Below are 26,844 nucleotides of genomic sequence, written 5' to 3'. Positions count from 1 at the left end.
ACGACTATATATTGGGTACAACACACACGACTATATATTGGGTACAATACACACACACGACTATATATTGGGTACAATACACACACGACTATATATTGGGTAAAATACACACGACTATATATTGGGTACAATACACACACGACTATATATTGGGTACAATACACACGACTATATATTGGGTACAACACACACCCGACTATATATTGGGTACAATACACACACACGACTATATATTGGGTACAATACACACGACTATATATTGGGTACAACACACACGACTATATATTGGGTACAATACACACATACGACTATATATTGGGTACAATACACACACGACTATATATTGGGTACAATACACACGACTATATATTGGGTACAATACACACGACTATATATTGGGTACAATACACACGACTATATATTGGGTACAATACACACGACTATATATTGGGTACAACACAAACACGACTATATATTGGGTACAATACACACGACTATATATTGGGTACAACACACACGACTATATATTGGGTACAATACACACGACTATATATTGGGTACAATACACACGACTATATATTGGGTACAATACACACGACTATATATTGGGTACAACACACACACGACTATATATTGGGTACAATACACACGACTATATATTGGGTACAACACACACGACTATATATTGGGTACAATACACACGACTATATATTGGGTACAACACACACACGACTATATATTGGGTACAATACACACGACTATATATTGGGTACAACACACACACGACTATATATTGGGTACAACACACACGACTATATATTGGGTACAATACACACGACTATATATTGGGTACAACACACACACGACTATATATTGGGTACAACAACACACACGACTATATATTGGGTACAACACACACACGACTATATATTGGGTACAATACACACGACTATATATTGGGCACAACACACACACGACTATATATTGGGTACAATACACACGACTATATATTGGGTACAACACACACACGACTATATATTGGGTACAACACACACGACTATATATTGGGTACAATACACACGACTATATATTGGGTACAACACACACACGACTATATATTGGGTACAATACACACGACTATATATTGGGTACAACACACACACGACTATATATTGGGTACAATACACACGACTATATATTGGGTACAATACACACGACTATATATTGGGTACAACACACACGACTATATATTGGGTACAATACACACACACGACTATATATTGGGTACAACACACACGACTATATATTGGGTACAATACACACGACTATATATTGGGTACAATACACACACACGACTATATATTGGGTACAATACACACACGACTATATATTGGGTACAATACACACGACTATATATTGGGTACAATACACACACGACTATATATTGGGTACAATACACACGACTATATATTGGGTACAACACACACCCGACTATATATTGGGTACAATACACACACACGACTATATATTGGGTACAATACACACGACTATATATTGGGTACAACACACACGACTATATATTGGGTACAATACACACATACGACTATATATTGGGTACAATACACACACGACTATATATTGGGTACAATACACACGACTATATATTGGGTACAATACACACGACTATATATTGGGTACAACACACACGACTATATATTGGGTACAATACACACACACGACTATATATTGGGTACAATACACACGACTATATATTGGGTACAACACACACACGACTATATATTGGGTACAATACACACGACTATATATTGGGTACAATACACACGACTATATATTGGGTACAATACACACGACTATATATTGGGTACAACACACACGACTATATATTGAGTACAATACACACGACTATATATTGGGTACAACACACACACGACTATATATTGGGTACAATACACACGACTATATATTGGGTACAACACACACGACTATATATTGGGTACAATACACACGACTATATATTGGGTACAACACACACACGACTATATATTGGGTACAATACACACACACGACTATATATTGGGTACAATACACACGACTATATATTGGGTACAACACACACACGACTATATATTGGGTACAATACACACGACTATATATTGGGTACAACACACACGACTATATATTGGGTACAACAACACACACGACTATATATTGGGTACAACAACACACACGACTATATATTGGGTACAACAACACACACACGACTATATATTGGGTACAACAACAAACACGACTATATATTGGGTACAATACACACGACTATATATTGGGTACAATACACACGACTATATATTCGGTACAACCAACACGACTATATATTGGGTACAATACACACGACTATATATTCGGTACAACACACACGACTATATATTGGGTACAACAACACACACGACTATATATTGGGTACAACAACACACACGACTATATATTGGGTACAACAACACACACACGACTATATATTGGGTACAATACACACACACGACTATATATTGGGTACAACACACACACGACTATATATTGGGTACAACACACACGACTATATATTTGGTACAACACACACACACGACTATATATTGGGTACAATACACACACACGACTATATATTGGGTACAACACACACACGACTATATATTGGGTACAATACACACACGACTATATATTGGGTACAACACACACGACTATATATTGGGTACAATAACACACACGACTATATATTGGGTACAACAACACACACGATTATATATTGGGTACAACAACACACACGACTATATATTGGGTACAATACACACGACTATATATTGGGTACAACAAACACGACTATATATTGGGTACAATACACACGACTATATATTGGGTACAATACACACGATTATATATTGGGTACAACACACACGACTATATATTGGGTACAACAACACACACGACTATATATTGGGTACAACAACACACACGACTATATATTGGGTACAACAACACACACGACTATATATTGGGTACAATACACACACACGACTATATATTGGGTACAATACACACACACGACTATATATTGGGTACAATACACACACACGACTATATATTGGGTACAACACACACACGACTATATATTGGGTACAATACACACACGACTATATATTGGGTACAACACACACGACTATATATTGGGTACAATAAGACACACGACTATATATTGGGTATAACAACACACACGACTATATATTGGGTACAACAACACACACGACTATATATTGGGTACAATACACACGACTATATATTGGGTACAACAAACACGACTATATATTGGGTACAATACACACGACTATATATTGGGTACAATACACACGACTATATATTGGGTACAACACACACGACTATATATTGGGTACAACAACACACACGACTATATATTGGGTACAACAACACACACGACTATATATTGGGTACAACAACACACACGACTATATATTGGGTACAATACACACACACGACTATATATTGGGTACAATACACACACACGACTATATATTGGGTACAACACACACACGACTATATATTGGGTACAATACACACGACTATATATTGGGTACAACACACACGACTATATATTGGGTACAATAACACACACGACTATATATTGGGTACAACAACACACACGACTATATATTGGGTACAACAACACACACGACTATATATTGGGTACAACAACATACACGACTATATATTGGGTACAATACACACACACGACTATATATTGGGTACAACACACACGACTATATATTGGGTACAAAAAACACACACGACTATATATTGGGTACAACAACACACACGACTATATATTGGGTACAACAACACACACGACTATATATTGGGTACAATACACACACACGACAATATATTGGGTACAATACACACACACGACTATATATTGGGTACAACACACACACGACTATATATTGGGTACAATACACACGACTATATATTGGGTACAATACACACGACTATATATTGGGTACAACAACACACACGACTACATATTGGGTACAATACACACGACTATATATTGGGTACAATACACACGACTATATATTGGGTACAATACACACGACTATATATTGGGTACAACAACACACACGACTATATATTGGGTACAATACACACGACTATATATTGGGTACAACAACACACACGACTATATATTGGGTACAATACACACGACTATATATTGGGTACAATACACACGACTATATATTGGGTACAATACACACGACTATATATTGGGTACAACAACACACACGACTATATATTGGGTACAACAACACACACGACTATATATTGGGTACAACAACACACACGACTATATATTGGGTACAATACACACACACGACTATATATTGGGTACAATACACACACACGACTATATATTGGGTACAATACACACGACTATATATTGGGTACAATACACACGAATCTATATTGGGTACAACACACACGACTATATATTGGGTACAACAACACACACGACTATATATTGGGTACAACAACACACACGACTATATATTGGGTACAATACACACACACACGACTATATATTGGGTACAATACACACACACGACTATATATTGGGTACAACACACACACGACTATATATTGGGTACAATACACACGACTATATATTGGGTACAATACACACGACTATATATTGGGTACAATACACACACGACTATATATTGGGTACAACACACACGACTATATATTGGGTACAACAACACACACGACTATATATTGGGTATAACACACGCACACGACTATATATTGGGTACAATACACACGACTATATATTGGGTACAATACACACACACGACTATATATTGGGTACAACAACACACACACACATATATACAAATACACACACACACATATATATACAAATACACACACAATCAATATAGTATTGGTTCTGTAATGATAAATACCAAATCTGCATGATTTAAAATATCTTATATATAAAACACTGTAAATGTATGTGACCTTTTTCTTGCAGTAAGTCGAGGGGCAGTCTGTAGCGAGTCATGTGACAACCGTTGCTTTGGTAAGCTTCCGAATCAATGTTGTCACGTCGAGTGTGCAGGGGGTTGTACTGGACCAAAGAAGACTGACTGTTTGGTAAGTATAAGAATCAATAACTATATTATAAATGCAGTACAAATAATTATTAGGTTTTTTTTTTCCTTAATTCATGGATTTTCATTGATAATCCATGGATTAAAAAAAAGTTAATCATTATTTTGCCAAACAATAATTTTTTTTTTTTAATTCTGAATAATTTAACTCAGAATTTATATATATATATATATATATATATATATATAATTTTGTTGAAATTCAAAGACTTACATTTTTTACTTTTATATTTATTTCATCTTGGATCTCTTCCTTACAGCTGTTTCGTTAATGGGATGACAATTTTATGATTTTTATGTTTTCATAAAAAATTTTCTTTCTCACCAACTCGTCAAATGTGATTTCTATCCGATGTTACCAACAAAAAAGTTAATTTTGAACATAATATACCTGGTACGGTCTTATATATATATATATATATATATATATATATATATATATATATATATATATATATATATATATATATATATATATATATATATCAGTTCAGATAATAAGAATGAAAAGTTTACCGAATAAAATCAAGTGCAAACTTAAATCTAATATAAATATTAATATTTATAGAGTAATCAGATAAAAAAGCTTAATACAACCACAATTTCCCTTGTGTGTATATATATATATATATATATATATATATATATATATATATATATATACTCTTTATTGGTTTTATATAAGCAGTAATATGTTGCTACACAGTCATGAGCATGTTTCGGTCAGCTAGTTTAAGTAACTAGAGACCTCTTCAGGCGATACAGCTTATATGAAAGTAAAAAGATTGCAAACTTTACTTTCATGTAAGCTGTATCGCCGAAACATGCTCATGAATGTGTAGCAATATATTATTGCTTATGTAAAAACAAAAAAAAATATACTTTGCCCTACTTCGGTATTGAGCACTTTTGTATTGACCTCATTAAACTACATTGGTTATTTTACCTCTGTATATAGCCTCCACGTGGCAGTTTGTTTATCACTTCCCGATATGCTCAACCCAAGATAGCATTATAGTCATCCATATACAGTACTGTAGGTTCAGACAAAATGAATGCTGACGTTCAAAATGTATAAACATTTTGACCCCTCCCTTTACTTAAAAATTCACCAAAAATTAGGAAATTAACCAATTTTAATAAAATTTTCAGTATTTATCAAATAATCATCGCTGAATATAATGAACTAATTATTTTTATTTAAATTTTAATAAAAATGTATTATTTTGTTTAAACAAAAATACCTTTACTAAAGTTATGGTTTTCAGTAGTAAATAAAAAACGCAATAATTTATTTTTGCTTTTTTTATATAAATAAAGCATCGTAATTTGCAACAATAAAAATAAAATAAAATAATTTTTACAGGAACATTACGAAAAAAGCCCCCAAATTCCGAATTAATGAATTCGATATAACTCGAAGAAAAATCAATTTCTCGAACTACCGATATTACCATTGAATTGAGCAGTGTTTATTTAATATTTTCCAAAAACAAATTATAATTGAAAAAAATATTTCTATCTTTTTTTTTAATTACAAGTTTCGCATAATTTTTATGTGCAATGATTTACTTGCTGGCAAGAATGTGAAACTTTCGGCGTAACATAGTTTTTATATAATATTGAACAATAATTAAAAAATAATAATAATTTAAAAACAGGAACATACAAAAATAATTAAATTAAAAAATGGAAACATTTATACAAACGTCCCATGTCGGTAACTACGGATGCCCATTCTAGAAAAGAAAAAGGAAACCTGTCCGTTTTGCCGGAACCGGAACATTGTTATATAATAATGAAATTATGTCATGAATGTGCTTCCGTACATCTTGAATTTTTGCCGCCATGACTTTTTTAGGGAAACGAAACTAAGTTTGTTGCTACCATGGCCATGTTTTTGGATAATTATTACCCTTTTTAGCGAAAGTTAAGTACATTTATTGTATTAATTCATTATCTTACGACTTTAACTTAATACTTAACTTGGAAATAATTCCAGAAAACTTATATTTTTCTTGCCAGAAAAATGTAAACGCGATTTTTGTCATAATGAATTACGTGAAATCTAGGGTTTTTCAAATTTGAGATAAAATTATTCCATGTATTTTTTATTTCACACACTTTTTTCTTTGAGAAATTAACTTTAAGTTGTAATCTTTTAAACATAATCAAAAAGTAATCGAAAATTTAAAAAATAATATGATTAGCCGGCGTTCAAAACCAGGTCCCATACCGAAGCAGGCATTAGAATTGCCCGTACCTACAGTACGGTTTCGCTGTTTCACAGCTCATCAGTGCGGCTAGATAAACAACTACCTCAAGCCAGGATCGAAGCCCGACCGCCCAAACGACAGTCAAGGTTTCTAACCACTATGCTATTCGGCTGCTGCTGTGTGGAGATTTAATTAACAATGTTTTTACATTGTCCAAATGCCTAAGCTCAATTTGTTTATACAAAGAGCATCGCTTAATATGCTAATGGCAGTTTGTATATCACTTCCCAATATGCTCAACCCAAGATAGGGAGTATTATAGTCATCCACGTGCAGTACTGTTTCGCTGCATCACAGCTCATTAGTGCGGCTAGGCAGGCAACTACCTCAAGCCAGGAATATATTTTTTGTCTTTTTTTTTATAGGCTTGTCGTAAATTCAGCAATGATGGCGAATGCGTAGCTTACTGTCCGCTTCCAAAGATTTACAACGACAAAACATACGAATGGGATGAAAACCCAAATTACAAATATACATATGGAACGTTGTGCGTGAAAGAATGTCCACGTAAGTAAAAACAACTTTTTTTTGTTTTTTAAGTGCCATCCTATTTATTATAATATTGTCATGCGATCTGCGTGCTTGCACTTAAAGGCACTTTCCATTTTAAAATCTCAACGGACTACTACCCAGAGATTTTTACGTCCCCAAACGAAATTGTTAAAAAAAAAAAATGGCCTCAACCGAAGCAAAACTTGTTTCATATCTTTAAAGGAAAATAAATATTTCTTTTAAAGAAAGAAAAAATATTTTGTTTTGGCTTTTTTGAATTTCAAATTTTAATATTTATTTTCATAACGATGTTTTTTCTTTAAAAAAAAACAAAAAAAAAAAAATTGCCATTCTTTTTCTTAAAAAAATATTTGCTTGTTTTCACTGAAACATGAAATAATCTCTCTTTTTTTCTTTTTTTTTTTTTTTTTTCACACAGTCTATATATTTTCCGTAGTACATTTAACGTACGTGTGTCATAGTTTCCCAATCATAAATTATTCGATCCTATTTATTAAAAAGTAGGATAAAAGATGATAGGAAACATCAAATTAATATATCAATTCGCTAATTTAATGTTCGTAGTATGTTATCACTTTCTATCTTTATTTTTAATAAATAGGATCTCCCGATCACCGAAGATGCAATGTAAAAAAGAAAAATTTTATAAATAAAAAATGATATCGCTTTTGGGCCGTACATGAAACTAAAATATATCTTCTTGGTCTTCTGGCTAGAACTCAAGGGTATTATATTTGCCAATGTTATTGCTTTTCCCTTTTTATGTCTAACTCTTCGATTATCTCCCTTTATTTTTATTTATTTATTTTTACATGGAGTTCATCATTTATCAAGGCCCGGAAGCCACTCGGGGATAAGGGTTATTGCGTGTACAGTAATCAATGGGATAAGTATCATAGTAATCGTTAGTATTGGAAATTTGATAAAGTATCTTACTTAAAGGGGCGGTTGATCAGGAATTTGTTTATGTTGGACTTGAAGACATTTTTCTCTTCTATTTTTTTTTTTTTGTTTGTTTTCATTGCAGCTCATATGTTAAAGGACAATGGGGCCTGTGTTAAAGCCTGCAAAGGTAATACAAGAGCATTGAAAAATGAATGTGTCAAGTGTGATGGTCCATGCCCCAAAAGTGAGTATTATTATGTTGGTTATCTACTTGTTTTCGAGTGTGACCATTTTTCAGGGATTTTTTTAGGTTTTGTGCTCTCGTGTATCAAAGACAGAATATATAGAAAAAAAAAACGGAAACTCGTAATATTCAGTAATCGATAGTTGCCAAATATGCAATTATATTAGGTTGCGAAGAAAGTTCTTGCAGAATTTTTTATTTTGATTTCAAATTATGTTTTTCCAATGAGTTTTCGTAATAATACTTTTATTTTATGTATTATTTTAAAGTGCGTTTTTTGCTCTAAAAACAATTTACATCAGAGTTTTAAAACAATTATGTTTTATTTTCAATACGTTTAATAAAAAATTTTTAAAAAAAAATTCAAGCTGGGCCGAAAAGCTGCTGAAACAAGAAATAGCGAGAGAGAAAAAAAGAGAGAGAGAGAAAGAAAAAGAGAGAGAAAGAAAAAAAAGAGGGAGAGAGAGAAAGAAAGAAAGAGGGAGAGAGAAAGAAAAGGAACCTCTTCTGAATGCACAGCACAATAGTGGTTTAAGAAATTTCGTGGTGGCGACGAGAGTCTTGAAGAAGTAGTGGTCAGCCATCAGATGCTGACAACGATCAATTAAAAGCCTTAGTTGAAACCAATCCACGCACAAATGTTCAAGAACTTGCTTCTGAATTAGACGTAACATACAGCGATTTCCAATCACTTGAGAGAGATTGGAAAGACAAAAAACTTGATAAGTGGGCGCTTCACGAATTGAACGACAACCGAAAGAAACGCCGTTATGAAGTATCATCGTCCCTTCTTTTACGCAACAAGAACGACCCGTTTCTCGACCGCGTTGAGATTTGCGATGAAAAGTGGGTTCTTTACGACAGCTCAGTCGGGTTAGATATTGATGAAGCTCCATTACATTTTTCGAAGTTAAAAACTATTCAAGAAGGAAAGCTCGTGAATTAAACAAAGTTATTAAGAGTGCTCAATAAAAATAGCAAAATAAATATTTTTATTTATATAGACAAATGTTATATAGTCGCTACACTGAACATCCTAATTTTTCAGACAAATGGTTGGCAAGAACCAAAAGTCTTCATCAGGCGACATAATAAAGCTTGTGTGCCTTTAGCATGTTCAGTGTAGGGACTATGTAATATTTGTCTGCATAAATAGAAATATCTCATATATATATATATATATATATATATATATATGGTGTCTCCTCGATCTTCTCAAGTATCTTGACTGCCATAGCCCTCCTCTGCTTCTTGTCTGAGGCTGTAAGGGCCTGAAGCATCTGTATTCTGTATGGGTAAGCCCTGATATCATTCACCAGCACTCTCCTGCAAGTCTCAAGGGACATACTGAGGGACTGACTTCGCTTATGCACAGAGCGTTTTGGACTCTGCTGGAGAGACTCTCACACTCTTTCAACCAGCTCGGCTGTTCGCTTCTTGGGACGTCCCGGGTGGCTTGGACGGTTCTCTCTGGCAGTGTTGAGGTTCTCCACGGTCCCATACTTCTGGAAGCGGTCCATCCAGTTCTGAATTCTGCTTTTGGATGGAGCCTTTTCACATTCGAACTGACTCATGAAACTTCCCTGGGTTTTCTTAAACGAGCCTGTCTTGTAGTAAAATTTAACACAGTGTATTCTTTGTCCCAGCTCCCACTGGGGTCTTGGTGTACTCACGGTCGTTGATTCTGCCACGTCCTGTAAAATAAGGGCAATTGGTGAATAAATAATGGTGATATCACATAAAGTGTACACGGGGCCCGGAATCAGAAAATTCGGAACTTTTTGAATATCAGAATCGGTATTGGAATTAGGAAAAACTGTGCATATTTACGTACGGTGCAATCACGTTGCCACACCGGTTCTCGCCAGATCACCAAAGTTAAGCAACGTTGAGCCTGGCCAGTACCAGATGGGTGACAATTTGGGAAGACTAGGCACTGTATGTACCTTCTGGGAAGGTTGGGCGTGGGTCCAGCACCCTCACCCTGTAAAAAGAATTCCTCGCTACAAAAGCATCTACAAAGTTGTAGATGGCCTATGAATCTACAGGGACTCAAGGGCTATGGATGGATGGTGCATATTTTCCGATGCCAAAAACGATTCCTTTAATTATTTCTCTTTTATTTGATTTTGTTTAAAACAAAATCTTCCACTACTGGTAGTAATAATAAAATAATAAATATTGATTGATTTTAAACTACCAATAAAACTAAAATCGATAGATCATCTGCACAAGTCTGTTTTTACGTTTGAGAAAATAACTGCGCATTTAACGTGTGTTTTTAGGGTAATTACGAAAAAATAACAATTTTATGGTTCAATAATTAGAGATTTATAAAGAATTGGAATCAGAAACGGTAATTATATCGGAATTGGGAATTTAGGACGGAATCGGTAATTGTATCGGAATTGGGAAAAATATCGGAATTATCCCATCACTAATATATGTACACACACACACACACACACACACATCTCTATATATATATATACCTATACACACACACGTGTATATATATATATATATATATATATATATATAGAGAGAGAGAGAGAGAGAGAGAGAGAGAGAGAGAGAGAGAGAGAATAAATGACAAAAAGTTATTTTCCAAAATTCATGATGTTGACCATCTTATAATTTATTCCTTTAATTCAATTGACATTTACAATTCTTGACAGTATCTGTTTTGTAGCGCAAAATCAATCACTTAATTATTATATCAATCAGTGAATCTATTATGCTCTTAACTCATCAGAAGAAATAGCAACATTCAATATGGCGTAATGGAAAAATAAAAAGGTATTTGCAGCTTCTCTTCCAATTTTTGGATTTTAATCCTGTAAAATCTTTGATTCCTTTTGACGGATTGATTGTTGCTATTTCTTCTGAGGAGTTAAGGGCATAATATATTCACTGATTGAAGTGATTGATCTTGCACTACGAAACAGATACTGTCAAGAATTGTATAAGTTAACTGAATTAAAGGAATAAATTATAAGATGGTCAACATCATGAATTTTGGAATATAACTTTTTGTCATTTATTCTCTATATTGCTCTGTAATTACATTGAGCTTCTTAAATAAGGATAGATATATATTATAAGAAAATATATTTCTACAGAAATATATATATATGTGTGTGTGTGTGTGTGTGTGTGTGTGTGTGTGTGTGTGTGTGTGTGTGTGTTATTGTTTTTGCGATACGTCTTGAATGAATTCAATTATTTACGAAAGTGCATTTTTACCTAAATGCGAGTTGGGAATAATTTTCTCTTTAGCCAATTTGGTACCTCCACATGGGGAGCAGCATATATATTATTTTTAAAATATAATTATCCACTGACACGTGTTTCGTCATCTACGACTCATCAGAGTGGCTGAATCTAGCGAGATTCGAAATCGGGACCCCATGGTAAGAAGCCTTACCCCTCGTCCACCCCACTGACTGTTCGGATATATCGCGATTTACGTATATGTTATTTGTTTTAGAGAGAGAGAGAGAGAGAGAGAGAGAGAGATCTAAAAAAAAATTTTACAATTATTATGTTATTCTTTCCTTTTTTTATCCGTGTTTTGTTTTGTTTTTGCAGCCTGTGAGGGAACCAAGAATTGGCTCGATTCAAATAACATAGACAGATTCAAAGATTGTACAGTCATTGAAGGCAATTTAGAACTTTTGGGAGTCACTTTCACTGGGTATGTGTATACCTCCTTGTTTTAATCGTTTATTGTCTATTGTCATTGTGTGTTCTGTGTTGGTAACAGTGACGTCTGCCAGATTGAAGGTCCTGAAAGTTGCAAGTTAAAATCGCTACAAGTAATCTGAAAATACCCGTGACACAATGGATAAAGTAGCTGGTAAAAATTCAGTTGTAAGTTACACTCTTCTGGAGGTTGACGGTTCAATCCTCAGTGCGGCCGACACTGAAAAATACAACTGCGAATTATTCATGGCTGACAGAACAAGAATATGCTACCCCGGGAATTAAATAAAAGGTTCCGTTTGAAATTCCATACAATTTCTCGATTTCGATAGAAAGATTTCCAAGTTCAACAAGAAACACCTGAAAAAGGTTAGAGGTTACATTGACCGAAACGTTCTGCGAAAAACACTCAAGATGAGAACAATAGTTTGAAGAATCCAAATAATATTAATTATCAATCCTTATCTAAAAAATTCAGAAACATTTTTTAAAAATATATTTAATTAACTTGATTTAGTTTGTAGATTAAAATTAATCTATTTTCAACGAATTTACTTTAAAAATAATATTGAACCAAAGTCAAATAAATAACTGACAAAGAGATCTTTCTTGAAATATAGAACACGGACATTCCATCAGACCATCTGACACAGGTAATTACGGTACAAATATAAATAAAATGTGTACATGAAATATATAAATATATACACATATATTTGTAATTTGTATTTATAAAACTATTTTTCATCTGCTTCAGTTTGTGTCTTTCCGTTACCTCTGCATTATACTGTCTTGCACATGTTACATTTAACTGCATGCTATACAATGATTCAAGCAAACTACATCCACCTCATAATTTTGATTTGATTTTTTTTTTTTTTCGCATGTCTTTTTCGTCAGCCATGACGGGGTAGAAGTCCAAAATAATTCGCAATTGTATTTTCAATATCGCCAAGGACTGAATTGTCAACCTCCAAAAAAATGTAACTTACAACTAAATTTTACCAAGTACTTTATCCATTGCGCCATGTGTCTTTGCGGACAATTCCCAGAGCCTTAACATATTTTTGTTTTTAGATGTGTGTGTGTATATATATATATATATATATATATATATATATACTTGTTTATTGTTATATAAACATGCTCACATCCCACTGCTACAAACAGCCACTTGTTTCAATCAAACAACAGATATCATCAGGCAGCGACTTGACTATTCAAAAGTTCAATGAATTTAATTTTAATTATTCATTGAACATTTGAATAGTCAAGTCGCTGCCTGATGATATCTGTTGTTTGATTGAAACAAGTGGCTGTTTGTAGCAGCGGGATGTGAGCATGTTTATATAACAATAAACAAGTATTATCAGCTCTTTTTATTGAGCACTATCTAACAACCTCGTTGAATTCACTAGTCCATTACTTTTGAATAAAAAAAAACCGAGTATATATATATATATATATATATATATATATATATATATATATGATGATTGCTGCATCTTTCCAGATGATCGCCATCACATTGTGTTCTCCCAATTTTGTCGTCCATGCCATCTCAGATGATGCTGCACTCCCGCCGCAGATTTGCACATCTTGAAGCAAATGTGACATAAAAATTGAGCAATTTACATCGAGTTGACTTCCTCTGGAGGTTGGAGGGTATTCCTGTGAACAATCACATGTCTTCTCAGACCAGCAGTAGACTTGCAAACTTTGCTGCATGTTAAACAGATCGTTTGGTTTGGACTAATAGGTGCAAAGTTGACCTGAACAGGAGTTTTGTGCGACTTAAGGTGGTTGACGTAGCCAGCTTTTGACAAAAGCACTCGTTCACAAGTGTGGCATTTTCAGCTCTGTGTGTCATGGTTAAGACTATCAATTAAGCCTTTGCGAAGCTCTCGCTTCAGATTGCTGTGGGCCTACTTTCTTTTCTCTAGAGCAGTGATTCTCAACCTTTTTTTACTCATGGACCTCTTTTCCCTTCTTTTTATCTTGGTGGACCTCTTCATAACTTATTGGTCATAAGACAATCTTCTATTTTTAACTCATATAAATTTTGAGGTTTTAATAATCAAAGAAATATTATATAATTAAGCTTTATTTTTAAATGAAAACTAATTTAATGCAAATAAAGTATTCGACAACAACTATAATAATTATGATAAGTTTTGCTATGTTTTGCCTGTGGAGCCCCAGAAGTATTCCATGGACCCCTAGGATCCATGTGGATCCGGTTGAGAACTCCTGCTCTAGAGCATCACAACTTTCACGTACAAGCTTTCGCCACTTCGGCCTTTGCAGAGTAAGTTCAAATGCCGAAGTGTCGAAAGCTTGTACGTGAAAGTTGTGATGCTCTAGAGAAAAGATATATATATATATATATATATATATATATATATATATATATATATATATATATATATATATATATATAATTATTACAATAATAATAATTTTAAATACCTACAGACACTAGTTTTTCATCCTTTCGGGAATCATTAGTGCAGGGTGACAAGATTACTACGGTCATAAGATTCAAACCTGACGACGAAGCCATCTCTTGCTCCATTAGCGAGAAACAAACCTCACGGCCAATCTCAACTACGAGAGATATCGTTGAAATTTGAGTATTTATTTTTTAAATGTCGTGACATCCGCCATAGTGATCTAATGATTATAACATCATAATCTATGCATGCGAACTTAGGTGACTTTCTATTTCAACTTGAAAGTGCTCAACAGTAAGAACAGAGTTTCTTAAAGGGGCTGACATAATTATTATAATAATAGAATTTTAATATCTACAGACACTAGTGTTTCATCCTTTCGGGAATCATCAGTATATATCAATGTTTTAATTGTTTGTATTGAGTGTTTCTTTTTATATTTTATCAATTTTGCCGACGTTTTGTTTTTTTTTTTTTTTTTTTTTCCTAGTTCACACCGTCTACACTAATATCACGTGATGTAAATTTTCTTAGACTAGATAGTGGGTACTACTCAAATACACTAGCACCTTTTAACAAATGTCTTTTTTATTCGGTACATTATGTAATAAATGGATCCCAACTTGTTATCTGGTTAATCCGAAATGTCGAATGTAAGGGAAATAATCCAAATTTTTTTTCACATTTCTAATCTAAGTTGCTTCCCTTGGTATAAGCCATGCAAGACAATTTTTATTGGGGGGGGAGGACGTTATAAGAAAGAATGTTTTTTTATTTATTGTTCTTTTTTAATTTTTTTATTTTTTATTTTATACTTTTCATCACCCAAACAAGGTATATTGCTACTTGGACGTGAAACGCTATTATCAGGGACACTATTTAGGGAGTTGAACAGCAAGATGCTTATTCACATTTCATGTAAACTTCTGCATGTCAGTACAGTTAGGGAAACAAGAGATTAGGAAGGATTTCTAAAGTCCAGTAGTTCTAGGAAACAAACTATTAAAGTAGAAGTCTTTCTGGTATTTAGGAATGCTTACAATGAAGGAGTGGGATTTTGCTGCTTGCCGAGTTAGTCGGGGTTATTTACGTCGAAAGTGACACAAATACTACCAGAACACATTCCATTAAAAGACTTGTATAACAGACACAGGGATGCAAATATAATACAGCAAAATCAAGGTGACACATCAGTTCTCATTAGCTCACCAAAGTTAAGCAACGTTGACCCTGGCCAAGTCCAGATTTTTTTTTTTTTTACACAGGAAGCGCCACTTATGAAGGCCCGGAAGCCACTCGAGGATAAGCGTTAATGGGCATACATTAATCAATGGGATTATAGCGTAGTAAACATAAGTAGCGGGAATTTTGTAAATTGGATTACTTAGGGGGTCGGTTCATCAAGAACTTGTTTACATTGGACTTGAAGACAATCAGATTGTAGTCAGCTGGAAAGCAGGCAAATGAAAGAGAGTTCCACAGGCGAGCAGTTTTAAGAAAGAAGTTTTGTTCATGGAATCTACATTTCGGTTAAGGCACAGATAAAGAGTGTGGGAAATTATTGATATTGACAAGTGCTTTTCATGAAAGTTTGGCGAGGGGGACCATAGATTGGAGCCCAGACGAGCACTTGCCATGAAAATAACGATAAAACAGACAGGCTTGCAAATTCTCTTCTGCGGTAAGGAGGTTGCAGGGAAGAGAAAAGGGCATCCTCCATTAAGCTACAAAGTCTATTTTAAACTCTGTCAAGGCAGTATAAGCTGCTTTTAGCAGGTCCTGCCCAGATGTGGCAACAGTACTCCATCGTTGGTCGTACCTGGCTTTTTTATAGGTAGAGAATTGCATCAGGAGTGAGATATCTACAGGAGCGGTAGAAGGATCCTACCATTGGAAATACCAGGTGCTGGATATAGGAGGAAGTCGACTCTCCCTGCAAGACCTGCAACAACCTAATGTCGTCAAGAATAGTGACTTTGTAAAGGTATAGGATGCTGCCAGATGTGAGTAATTTTCTAGCACAGTATAGAGAGTCCACCTTCTTTGCAGCAACCTTGGCAATGTCTTCAATATATTTGTCCCAATTCATGTTGTCTGTGAATCTTAAGCCAAGGAGTTTGAATTATCATTGGTCATAGCAGTCATGGTAATCGGTGGCCAAATTCATTTAAAATAAATGCCAGAGCTGTCTTGAACTGACTTTTGTGTTGTTGTTCCCCCCCCCCTCAGTCTGTTTGTCAGACTCTCTTCTCCTCTTGATGCCAACAGTGAATCTGTTAACTAAACTTTGTTTACCTCATCCAGCATTAGTTCGGTCATAAATACTTATGACTTGATTTCCAATCATAACTTTCTCACACCAAACCATTTTGTTTAGCATGCTTTTCGATCTGCTGACGTCATGGAGAAGGAATATTTTCAATTTGTTAATTTCTCTTCAACAAAATCCTTTCTTTTCTATTCTTTTTTTTTTTTTTTGTTTTGATGGTGGTGATGGTGGGGGGGGGCTCAAATCCGTCTTCATACAACTCAGGTTCAAAACCTGTGCCCTGCTTAATAACATCACAATTAGATCTCTTCTCCCACAAAAAAAAATATGAGATGCTTTCAATAAGTTTCCAGACTTTTTTGTATAAGCGTTTAAAATGGTTGTACACCCTTGAAAATTCAGCATGCTATTGCTATGCATTTTATGAGATGACTGACCAAGTTTTATGATTTCAGGTTCAAATGAACAGCTACAGCAGGAATCGGAATACAACCTACTAAAGCCTTGTTGTCACAGATGGTGAATTTCAAAAATACAATCTGGACATGAGGACAATTTAGAAGAACGATATGCAATAAAATTCTATGTTAAACTTGGAAAAAAATGGCACAGAAACGTATGGAATGCTTCAGACTGCTCTTGGGCCATCTTGCATGAATTGAGCATCAATTTTGGAGTGGCATAAGAGATTCAAGGAAGGAAGGAAGGAAGGGTATCTGTGAGGGATGATGAGACGCGTGGGAGGAGTAAAGAAGTCAGAACACCAGAGTTGATTGGCCAAATAAAGAATTTCATGGATAAGGACTGTCATGTATCTATAGAGACAATAAGCGCAGAGTTTGATGTCAGTATGGGAACTGTGCACACAATTATTCACAAGAAACTGAAGATGCATAAGATTTGTGCGAAGTTTGTCTCAAGAATGCTCAGAGAAGATCAGAAAGAAAGACGCTGTCGTGACAACAAGATGGGCATCAAGACAGTTCCTCATCCTCTTTATATTCCAAACGTTGCTCCCTGTGACTTTTGGTTATTCCCTAAGCTCAAGAAAAACCTTAGAGGCTGTCGTTATAAGACAATTGCGGAGATGAAAGTGGCTGTAACGAGGGTCATTGACATGCTTACACAAGAGTACTTTCATGGAGCGTTTCAGTTGTTGGAATGGTACAATAAGTGCATTGCAGCCAAAGGAGATTACTTCGAAGATGACCAAAATTTCATGTGCGTACTATTAATAAAAGTGCGTATACAAAAAAGTCTGGAAACTTATTGAAGGTTATATAACTGTCTAAAAGTCGATGTTTTTTTAAACAAAGAAACTGATGGATGCAATAAATGTTTTTGGAATTAAATCAGCTCAAAAATCAGCCATTTGTTTTCTCTCTTTGCAGTGATCCATACAAGAATGTAAGTGGACTGGACATCAAAAAACTGGACATGCTTGTCGGTGTGCAAGAGATCACCGGCTTTTTAACAGTGCAGTCGAGTCCACCTGAATTGAAAGATCTGTCCTTTCTTAAAAATTTAAAAGTGATTGGTGGCCGCAACACTGACTCGTAAGTAAAATATTTTTATGTGGAAACATGCAATGGACCAAATAGATTTGAGGTACCCCAGATTGGGCAACAATCAGATGGAGATATTTTGCTTTTGGAGTAACTTTTCTCCTTTTTTTCTTTTTTCTCGATTCATTCATGAAGGAAAACACATATTCGAAGTTTTGAATGAAAAAATTACGAAAACAACTTCCTGCTTTTGCTACATCAATCATTCTCAAAATACATATCTACAAGCATATGTGAAATAACAATATATATATATATATATATATATATATATATATATATATATATATATATATATATATATATATGAGAGAGAGAGAAAAGAGAGAAAGGAACAAACAAAGTTATTTGTCCATCCACGTTTCGTCTTTATTGTAAGACTTCTCCTGAGTGAATAAATTGAAGAAAATAAAATACCCGTAATATATTTGAAATTATATTTGTTGTGAAAAGGCTGATTCATATAAAGTAGAATTCCAAATATGGTAAAGTGGAACGATTCTAATATGTTTTACCGATTCCGTACTAAATTCCCGATTCCAATACAGATTCTTTGTAACACTTTAAATATTTAATTATTAAGTTGTTTTATTTTTCACTCGATTATTATAAATAAAAAAAAAACATGTGCATACATTTTCTCAAATGTAAGAACACACTTCAAGTGTTGGGGGTGGGGGTAGATTTTAGTTTCATTGATAGTTTAAAATCAATAAATATTTATTATTTTATTATTAATACCAGTAGTGAAAGATTTTGTTTTAATCAAAATTAAATAAAAAGAAAAATAATAATTAGAGGAATCGTTTTTTTTTTTGCATCGGAAAATAGGCATAAATTTTTTCGACTTTGGTACCGATTCCAATACCCCAAAAAGTTCCGATTTTTCTGCTTTCCAATTCTGATTCTACTTATCCATCCCAATATATATATATATATATATATATATATATATATATATATATATATATATATATATTCAAGTATGTCTGATTAAATATGACAGAGTTATTCTTTTTTCCGATCTTTCTGGATATCTTTTCCATTTGCTGAGTGGTCATTTTAATTTCGGCAGGCATATTATATAAAATGGCGCCCCAAAAAATATAAATACACCAAACCTCAAAGGAAAAGAAAACAATAGCAATCGCTTCTGATGATAATCGGATGCACCAATAGAAAGCGCTTGAGAAGAATTTGGCCGAACAAGAACTTTTGCGCGCCATTTTATATAACATGCCTGCTGAAATTAAAAATATCACTCGGCAAATGGAAAAGATATCCAGAAAGATCGGAAAAAAGAATAGCTCTGTCGTGTTCAATTAGATGTGCTTGAATAATGACTTGCTGCCAAAATATACAAAAATATATATATATATATATCGTTCGTATCAATGAAGGTCTTCAGAAAAAAAAAATGAAGATTTAAAATTTATTGAAATAACAGCAAAATACGAAAAATAAAAAAGAGAAGACGCAACAATATGATGTTTGTTTACGTGCGTAATTATTTGAAAAATTACACACATGCAACAGATACATTAAAATAGGAAAATTAGGGAGAGGAGATACAAAAAGAAAGAGAATACGAGAGACAAAATAGAATCTGGGTGAAATGCAGGAGAAATGGGTAATTCTTTGAATCATATTCTGTTGGGATTAATTTTATCCTGAAAAAAAAAAAGTTCAATTCTCACACGTAAGAATGCTGTGATAATTCTGTGGATAAGTTCTGAAACAGAAATATGGCGACAGCTTTTGCGAGAAGGGACACAACAAAGGTACATGATATTTTGAACAATTTTACTGGGTGAGCAAAAATGGCATTTAGTGCAACAAGAAAAAGATGAATGTTCAGAAAAGAGAAAGATTGCTAAGTTTACAAAAACGTGCGTCGTTGGAACTTATCTGAGTGAAGCTTTCGAATAACAGGTTGCACGTGTGCGTTCCTCAATTCTGGCTCTTTTCGAAGTGGACGTAAATATATTCTGCTTGTTGGTCTTAGTCGCAATGTAAGCGGGAATTTGAGGATGGATAATGGTTCTCTTCTTGTTGCCGTCAGGGGCTGCATCGAGAAGTTGTCACTGTTCAATGTGGTAACGGTTAAGAAAACGTGGGATGGCTTTCTGTGGCTGCTGTCGAGGGCTTTTGTCACTGAAGTTCAGCCGTTGTCCTGCTAGGGTTGAAAAAGAGTCCGGAACGCAACGTGCAAGGATTTTTATAGGCTGGCTCACATGACCCCTAAGGAAGTAGAGGTTGGAATTCCCGCTCGCCAATTCACAGGCCTTAAAAAGACAAGACAACAACAAATCAGTGAGGAGACTGGGAGACATAAATAAATTCCAATAATTTTTTTTTTATTTTATAGTGATGAGACATTGCGTTGTTTGAGTGCGGTTTGTCAAGATGTTTGCTTTAGAAATTCGATCTATATCTAATTTTTACATTAGATGGTGATGCTAATGAAAGATTACAACATTTTCGATGCACTTGCGACATGGGAGAAAGGATTCAGTATTGAAGGGGATACAGTTTGTAAGGCGAAAATTGTGGGTAATGCGTTGGTGAGATTGTTATATTTGGTGTCCTGTTCTTTTGTGACTATTTCAGTAAATTTTAAAGATTCACTGTTACATATGCTTTGTATATATGGGTAAATACACATATGTCTGGAAAATTATTTTTAGTTTAATTTTTTTATTATTTTGTGTAATTTGTAATAATAGCAACCATTATTTTTTTTTAATTTTTTTTTTTTTTTTCAATTCATAGGGACCTGTCTTTACGCATCCTTGGTACAAATCTGAGAAATCTTGGATTGACATCTTTAAAGAGCATTAAAAATGGAAATGTTTTCATTCAAAACAACCCATATCTTTGCTTTGTGAATTCCTTGAAATTTACAGAACTGTTTGCAAACGAGAAGCAAATTTTTCAAAAGAAGAATAATAGTGTCAAAAATTGCGGTAAGTATTATTACGTTGGCAATCATCCTACACCAGTAGGAGTTGCCCCCCCCCTTTGTTTAACGTGTTTAAACACTCGTCCAGCGTGAGAAAAACGAGACTTGGGAGTCAGCCATCTTATTCTCAACCGATATGATTCCTCTTGTCTTATTTCTCTTTTTCTTTTTTTTTTTTTTACAATGGGGTCACCACTTATTAAAGCCCAAAGGCCACTCGAGGATAAGGACTAATGAGTGTATAGTGGTCGTTAGTGGTGGAAATTGGATAGAATTTGATTATTTAAAGGCACAGCTTAATGAGAACTTGTTTACATTGGATGCTTGATAAGACAACCATGTTGTAGTCAGCTGGAAAGCAGTTTAGCAGAACAGAGTTCCACAAGTGAGCAGTTCTAGGAAATAAACTTTGTTCATATGACATTTTTTGTAACTTTTTTTGCTTTGTTTTATCCCACGTCGCCAGCAAAGCATTAGAGGCTATTGTGAGTTAAGGGAAATATTTACAGAGATATCCTACATCCCCTTTCTTTTATTTTTACATAAGCAGTACTTCCGGTCCCGATAGACTCCATTTTATGAAAAATCACGACTTTTGTAGCGCATTTACATATTACAACCGTGTTTTTACTTCCAATTATTGAATACTAAATAGAGGTCAATGAGTAGCATGTTTCCACCCTATAAAAATCCTTTAAAATTACAACTGTTATAGGTTTTCTGGGATTGCTGAAAACGAGAATAATGTTTGAAATTCTAGGAAACGAGTAGTTTTCAAGATATTAAGAAATTATAGTTCCAAAAACGTGACGGATCACTTTTCTATATTTAAGATAAATGAGCACCTACCTTATGGCAACCTTTTTTTTTTGGGGGGGGGGTCTGGTAATTTTTTACGATAGTGTCTATCTGGTAATTGTGGCCTGGTAGACCAACACAAAACTTACCTTACTAAAAACTTGCTTTCTAGGGGTTTTCGGGTGTGCTAAAAACGAATATCTCATTTACGCGCCTTTAAAAAAGAAAGGCGTTTCTACTAAAAAATAAAACAAATGTTAAAATTAAAAAGCAAAGAAAATATTGTCATAACAATAAGAAGATGGGATTACATTTTTTTTAGTGTAACTAAATTTATAACATAATTTATTTTATTTTTAGTATTTTTTTAATAAAAATAAAAAATTTTAAATGGTTATGGTAAAGGTTTGGTATTAAAACTGGTACTATTTAGAATATAATCTATTTTCAAAGCAAAAGTACAGAAAAAGCGTTCAAAAATGTTTATGGTGTACGTACTCGTCATGGAACGAAGATGTCATATGCCAAAAATCATGTAAATTGTTCAAGTAGTGTTTTTTAACTAGGAAAATTTTATGATGAAGTGAGGTGTTATTGTTTTTACCCGCCGTGTTTTATAAATAAGGTGAAGACAACTCAATTTCAACATCGAAATAATGGATACAATTTCCTATTAAAATTGTTAAAAATTATTTTAAACCAAAAAAAAAAAGATTTTTCATATTAAAAAAAATAATAATAATTAAATAAAACTAAAATAAATGGTTACGTGATTTTTTAATATGATAGTTTCGTTCCTTGACGGGTACGTACATCATAAAGATTTTTCTGCAATTTAGTATTTAAAAAATAGTTTTAATTCTTAATAAGAACTTTAACATTCATCCCCGATTGTTATTAACTCTATATGAATTGTAATAAAAGTAAGTAACCTGAGAATCTCAACAACGGCACGGATAAAATGAATTATTCAAACGGAACAGCTTTGCACCATTTTTATGTCCCTTAGCTAAGATTAAAAACAATCAGTTGTAGGGTACCTGCATGTATACATCTTATGTCTAGAATCCTTATTCTAATTTTGATAAAATCCATTAAATTCCATAAATTTTGATCAATAGAAAAATGTGAAATGAGAATGAGTTACTTCCCTTGTTCTAATTAGTCGTCAGAGTTATCTCCCTTAATAATAAGTCAATTTCTTCAGTCGTAAATATAAGAATGTTTTTGGTCTCCTGACAAAAGGATGCTGAACCACTAACCAGAACCTGTAAATTCACCCTTGTCTGTTCCTCCGCTCGTCTGTCCGCACTTTTCTCAATAACTGCGCCTTGGAATTTCTTGAAATTTTACACAAACATTAAACATGATATGAGTAAAAAGTAACAGAACGGATTTTCCGGGAAAACACCGGTTGCCCCCTTAGGGGTGTTTTTTGGTTAAAATGGCTAAAATTGACACTTTTCTGCTTATCAAAAAAAAATTGATGCCTTGGATTTTTATAAAACTTTCTCAAAAGTTGTAATTAACTGATTTCTATATAATTTTGTTTGTCTATACTTCGCAATAACTCTTGAGTGTGCTCTAGGGGTTCTTTTAGGGCTAATAAAAACACTTTATTTTGGGGACTATTTTACTATACTTGTCCAACATTTTCTGTGTATATCTATTTAGCAGTTTTGCATGGTGCTGAAATCAAATTTAGATATGTTAAGGCCTTGGGGACATTTGGAGCTAAATGGGGGGGGGGGGCAAATGATGGACTTAGTCATTTCTTTTTTTTTTTTTTACATTGGTGCAGAACTCAAATTTACATATGTTAAGACCTAAAACTGCACCGTTTGCTCATTTTCACCAGGATTTGACGCCCCCTGGAGACTTTTGGGCCTAAATGGGGGGGGGGGCAATGCTGAACTTTTTTTATGCCTTGTTCACTGTACGCCATTTGTGTATGTTGAAACATTTCCGGAAAAGAGGCAAATGAATGTTAATCGTTTCTCAGAAAATATTTTGTGAAATGAAAACAATTTAAATAGCAAATTTGAGGGAACTAAATAAATATATGAACCCAATAATTTTATTTTAAAAAATAGGTACGTGCAATATGAGTGGCTGATCCTCAAAATGTATAAATATCTCCTTTCACTAAATAATTAACTATAATTAAGCAATCAATCAATTTTTATCAAATTTTCAGCATTTATTAATCGTTAATTTAAAAAAAATCGTGGAATCTAATGAATGCAAATGTGTTATTTTGTATAAATAATAAATAATAAATAAAGTTATATTTTTAAGTGCTCGGCTGAGCTCCAATCTATGGTCCCCCTCGTCAAACTTTCACTCATCTAGCAGAAAACACTATCACTAATTTCCCTCACTCTTTATCTGTGCCTAAACCTAAACATAGATTCCATGATCAAAGCTTCTTTCTTAGAACTGCACGCCTATGGAATTGTCTTCTGTTTTCCTGCTTTCCAGCTGACTACAATATGGTTGTCTTCAAGTCTAACGTAAACAAGTTTTTGATGAGCCGTTCCATATAAGTTAGCAAATTTACCGAATTTCCATTACTAACGATTACTCTATTGTCCAATTTCTACTGTACACTCGAGTGGCCTCTTGGCCTTGATAAGTGGTGATGCCTATGTAAAAAAATGTACTAAAAAATGCATGAATTTATTTTTCCTTTTTAATTTATTTTTGCTTCTTTTATGAAAAGATATCAATGTGTTAGAAATAAATATTTTAGTTCAATATAATTTGCAAAGTAAAAATTATAAAATAAAATCAAATTTGTTGCTTATGTAAAATTTTATGAATAACAAAAATGACTTTTTTTATGTATTGGCTAAAATTAAAATACTGTCTTTTGCGCTCGTATTAATTAAGAAGACGTCTTTCTAAGTCAACAGCTAAAAAAATTCTTAAAGCAACAAACGTCGCCTTTTGGGTCAAGATCAAAGTGTAGTATCTGTTCTTTAGATGTTACACTTCAATTTCTTGTTCTCTGTTAGTGGAGGAAAAATCCTTCACGACTGAGACAATTTTTATTTTTGGTTCCTTTTCTCCACGTTAAAAAACGACCCTGGTGTCTAACTCTGTCCCGTGGGGAGGCATAGTAAATAGGAACAAACGTCAACAACACTCTTTCTAAAGTAAAGACAGTACTGTGAAAAGGCGTCGCTATTACCAACGAAAAAACTATCTTTCGAAAGAAAAGATAAGACAAAAGCTAAGTGTTGATTTAATTGTACTTTCTTGAGTATCTATGTGTGTGTGTGTGTGTATTTTTTTTTTTTTTTACATGGGGGTCACCACTTATCAAGGCCCGAAGGCCACTCAGTGATAAAGGTTAATGCGTGTACAGTAATCAATGAGATAGTATTGTAGTAATCGTTAGTATTGGGGGTTTTGATAGTGTCTTACTTAAGGGGGCAGTTTGTCAGAAGTTTGTTTATGTTGGACTTGAAGACGTCCAAGTTGTAGTCAGGTGGGAAACAGGCATATAGGTGTGTGTGTGTGTGTGTGTGTGTGTGTGTGTGTGTGTGTGTGTGTGTGTGTGTGTGTGCGCGATTGCTTTAAGTATGTCCAATAATTTGACGACTAAGAGTTCATTTTTTTGTGCAAAGGTGTTCAAAAAATAAGTGTTCAACTATTCATACTTAAAAAAAATTTCCTAACAATTAATTATTTTTTTTAATATTTTGTATATATTACGAAAAGAAAAAGCCCCTAAAGTCAACATTAATGAAATCAATAAAGTTTAAAAAAAAAAAAAAATTTTTTTTTTTTTTTAACTAACGATATTATCATTGAATTTAGCAGTGATTATTTAACACTTTCTCCAAAAAACAAATATAATTTAAAAAAATATTTTATGTGATTTTAATGATAACAGTTTCCTGGAAACTTT

General features: G+C 33.7%; 1 protein-coding gene across 4 annotated transcripts in view; it reads left to right on the top strand.

Moving 5' to 3' along the window:
• Positions 1-26,844, top strand: part of LOC145291932 (epidermal growth factor receptor-like) — a 351,994-nt gene that overhangs the window by 284,108 nt on the left and 41,042 nt on the right. For all 4 annotated transcript variants that reach the window (XM_080137849.1, XM_080137847.1, XM_080137848.1 and 1 more), the window contains exons 5-10: positions 5,120-5,241; positions 7,900-8,041; positions 9,075-9,176; positions 12,768-12,873; positions 18,995-19,159; positions 21,941-22,134. In XM_080137849.1, coding sequence (XP_079993975.1) covers positions 5,120-5,241; positions 7,900-8,041; positions 9,075-9,176; positions 12,768-12,873; positions 18,995-19,159; positions 21,941-22,134 — 831 coding nt within the window. The remainder of the gene's footprint in view (positions 1-5,119; positions 5,242-7,899; positions 8,042-9,074; positions 9,177-12,767; positions 12,874-18,994; positions 19,160-21,940; positions 22,135-26,844) is intronic.

This window comes from Euprymna scolopes, chromosome 13, assembly GCF_053919585.1.
Source record: "Euprymna scolopes isolate OS-2025 chromosome 13, ASM5391958v1, whole genome shotgun sequence".
Lineage (NCBI taxonomy): Eukaryota > Metazoa > Mollusca > Cephalopoda > Sepiida > Sepiolidae > Euprymna > Euprymna scolopes.
Note: the sequence above shows the minus strand (reverse complement) of the source record. Positions and strands in the feature narration are given on the sequence as shown.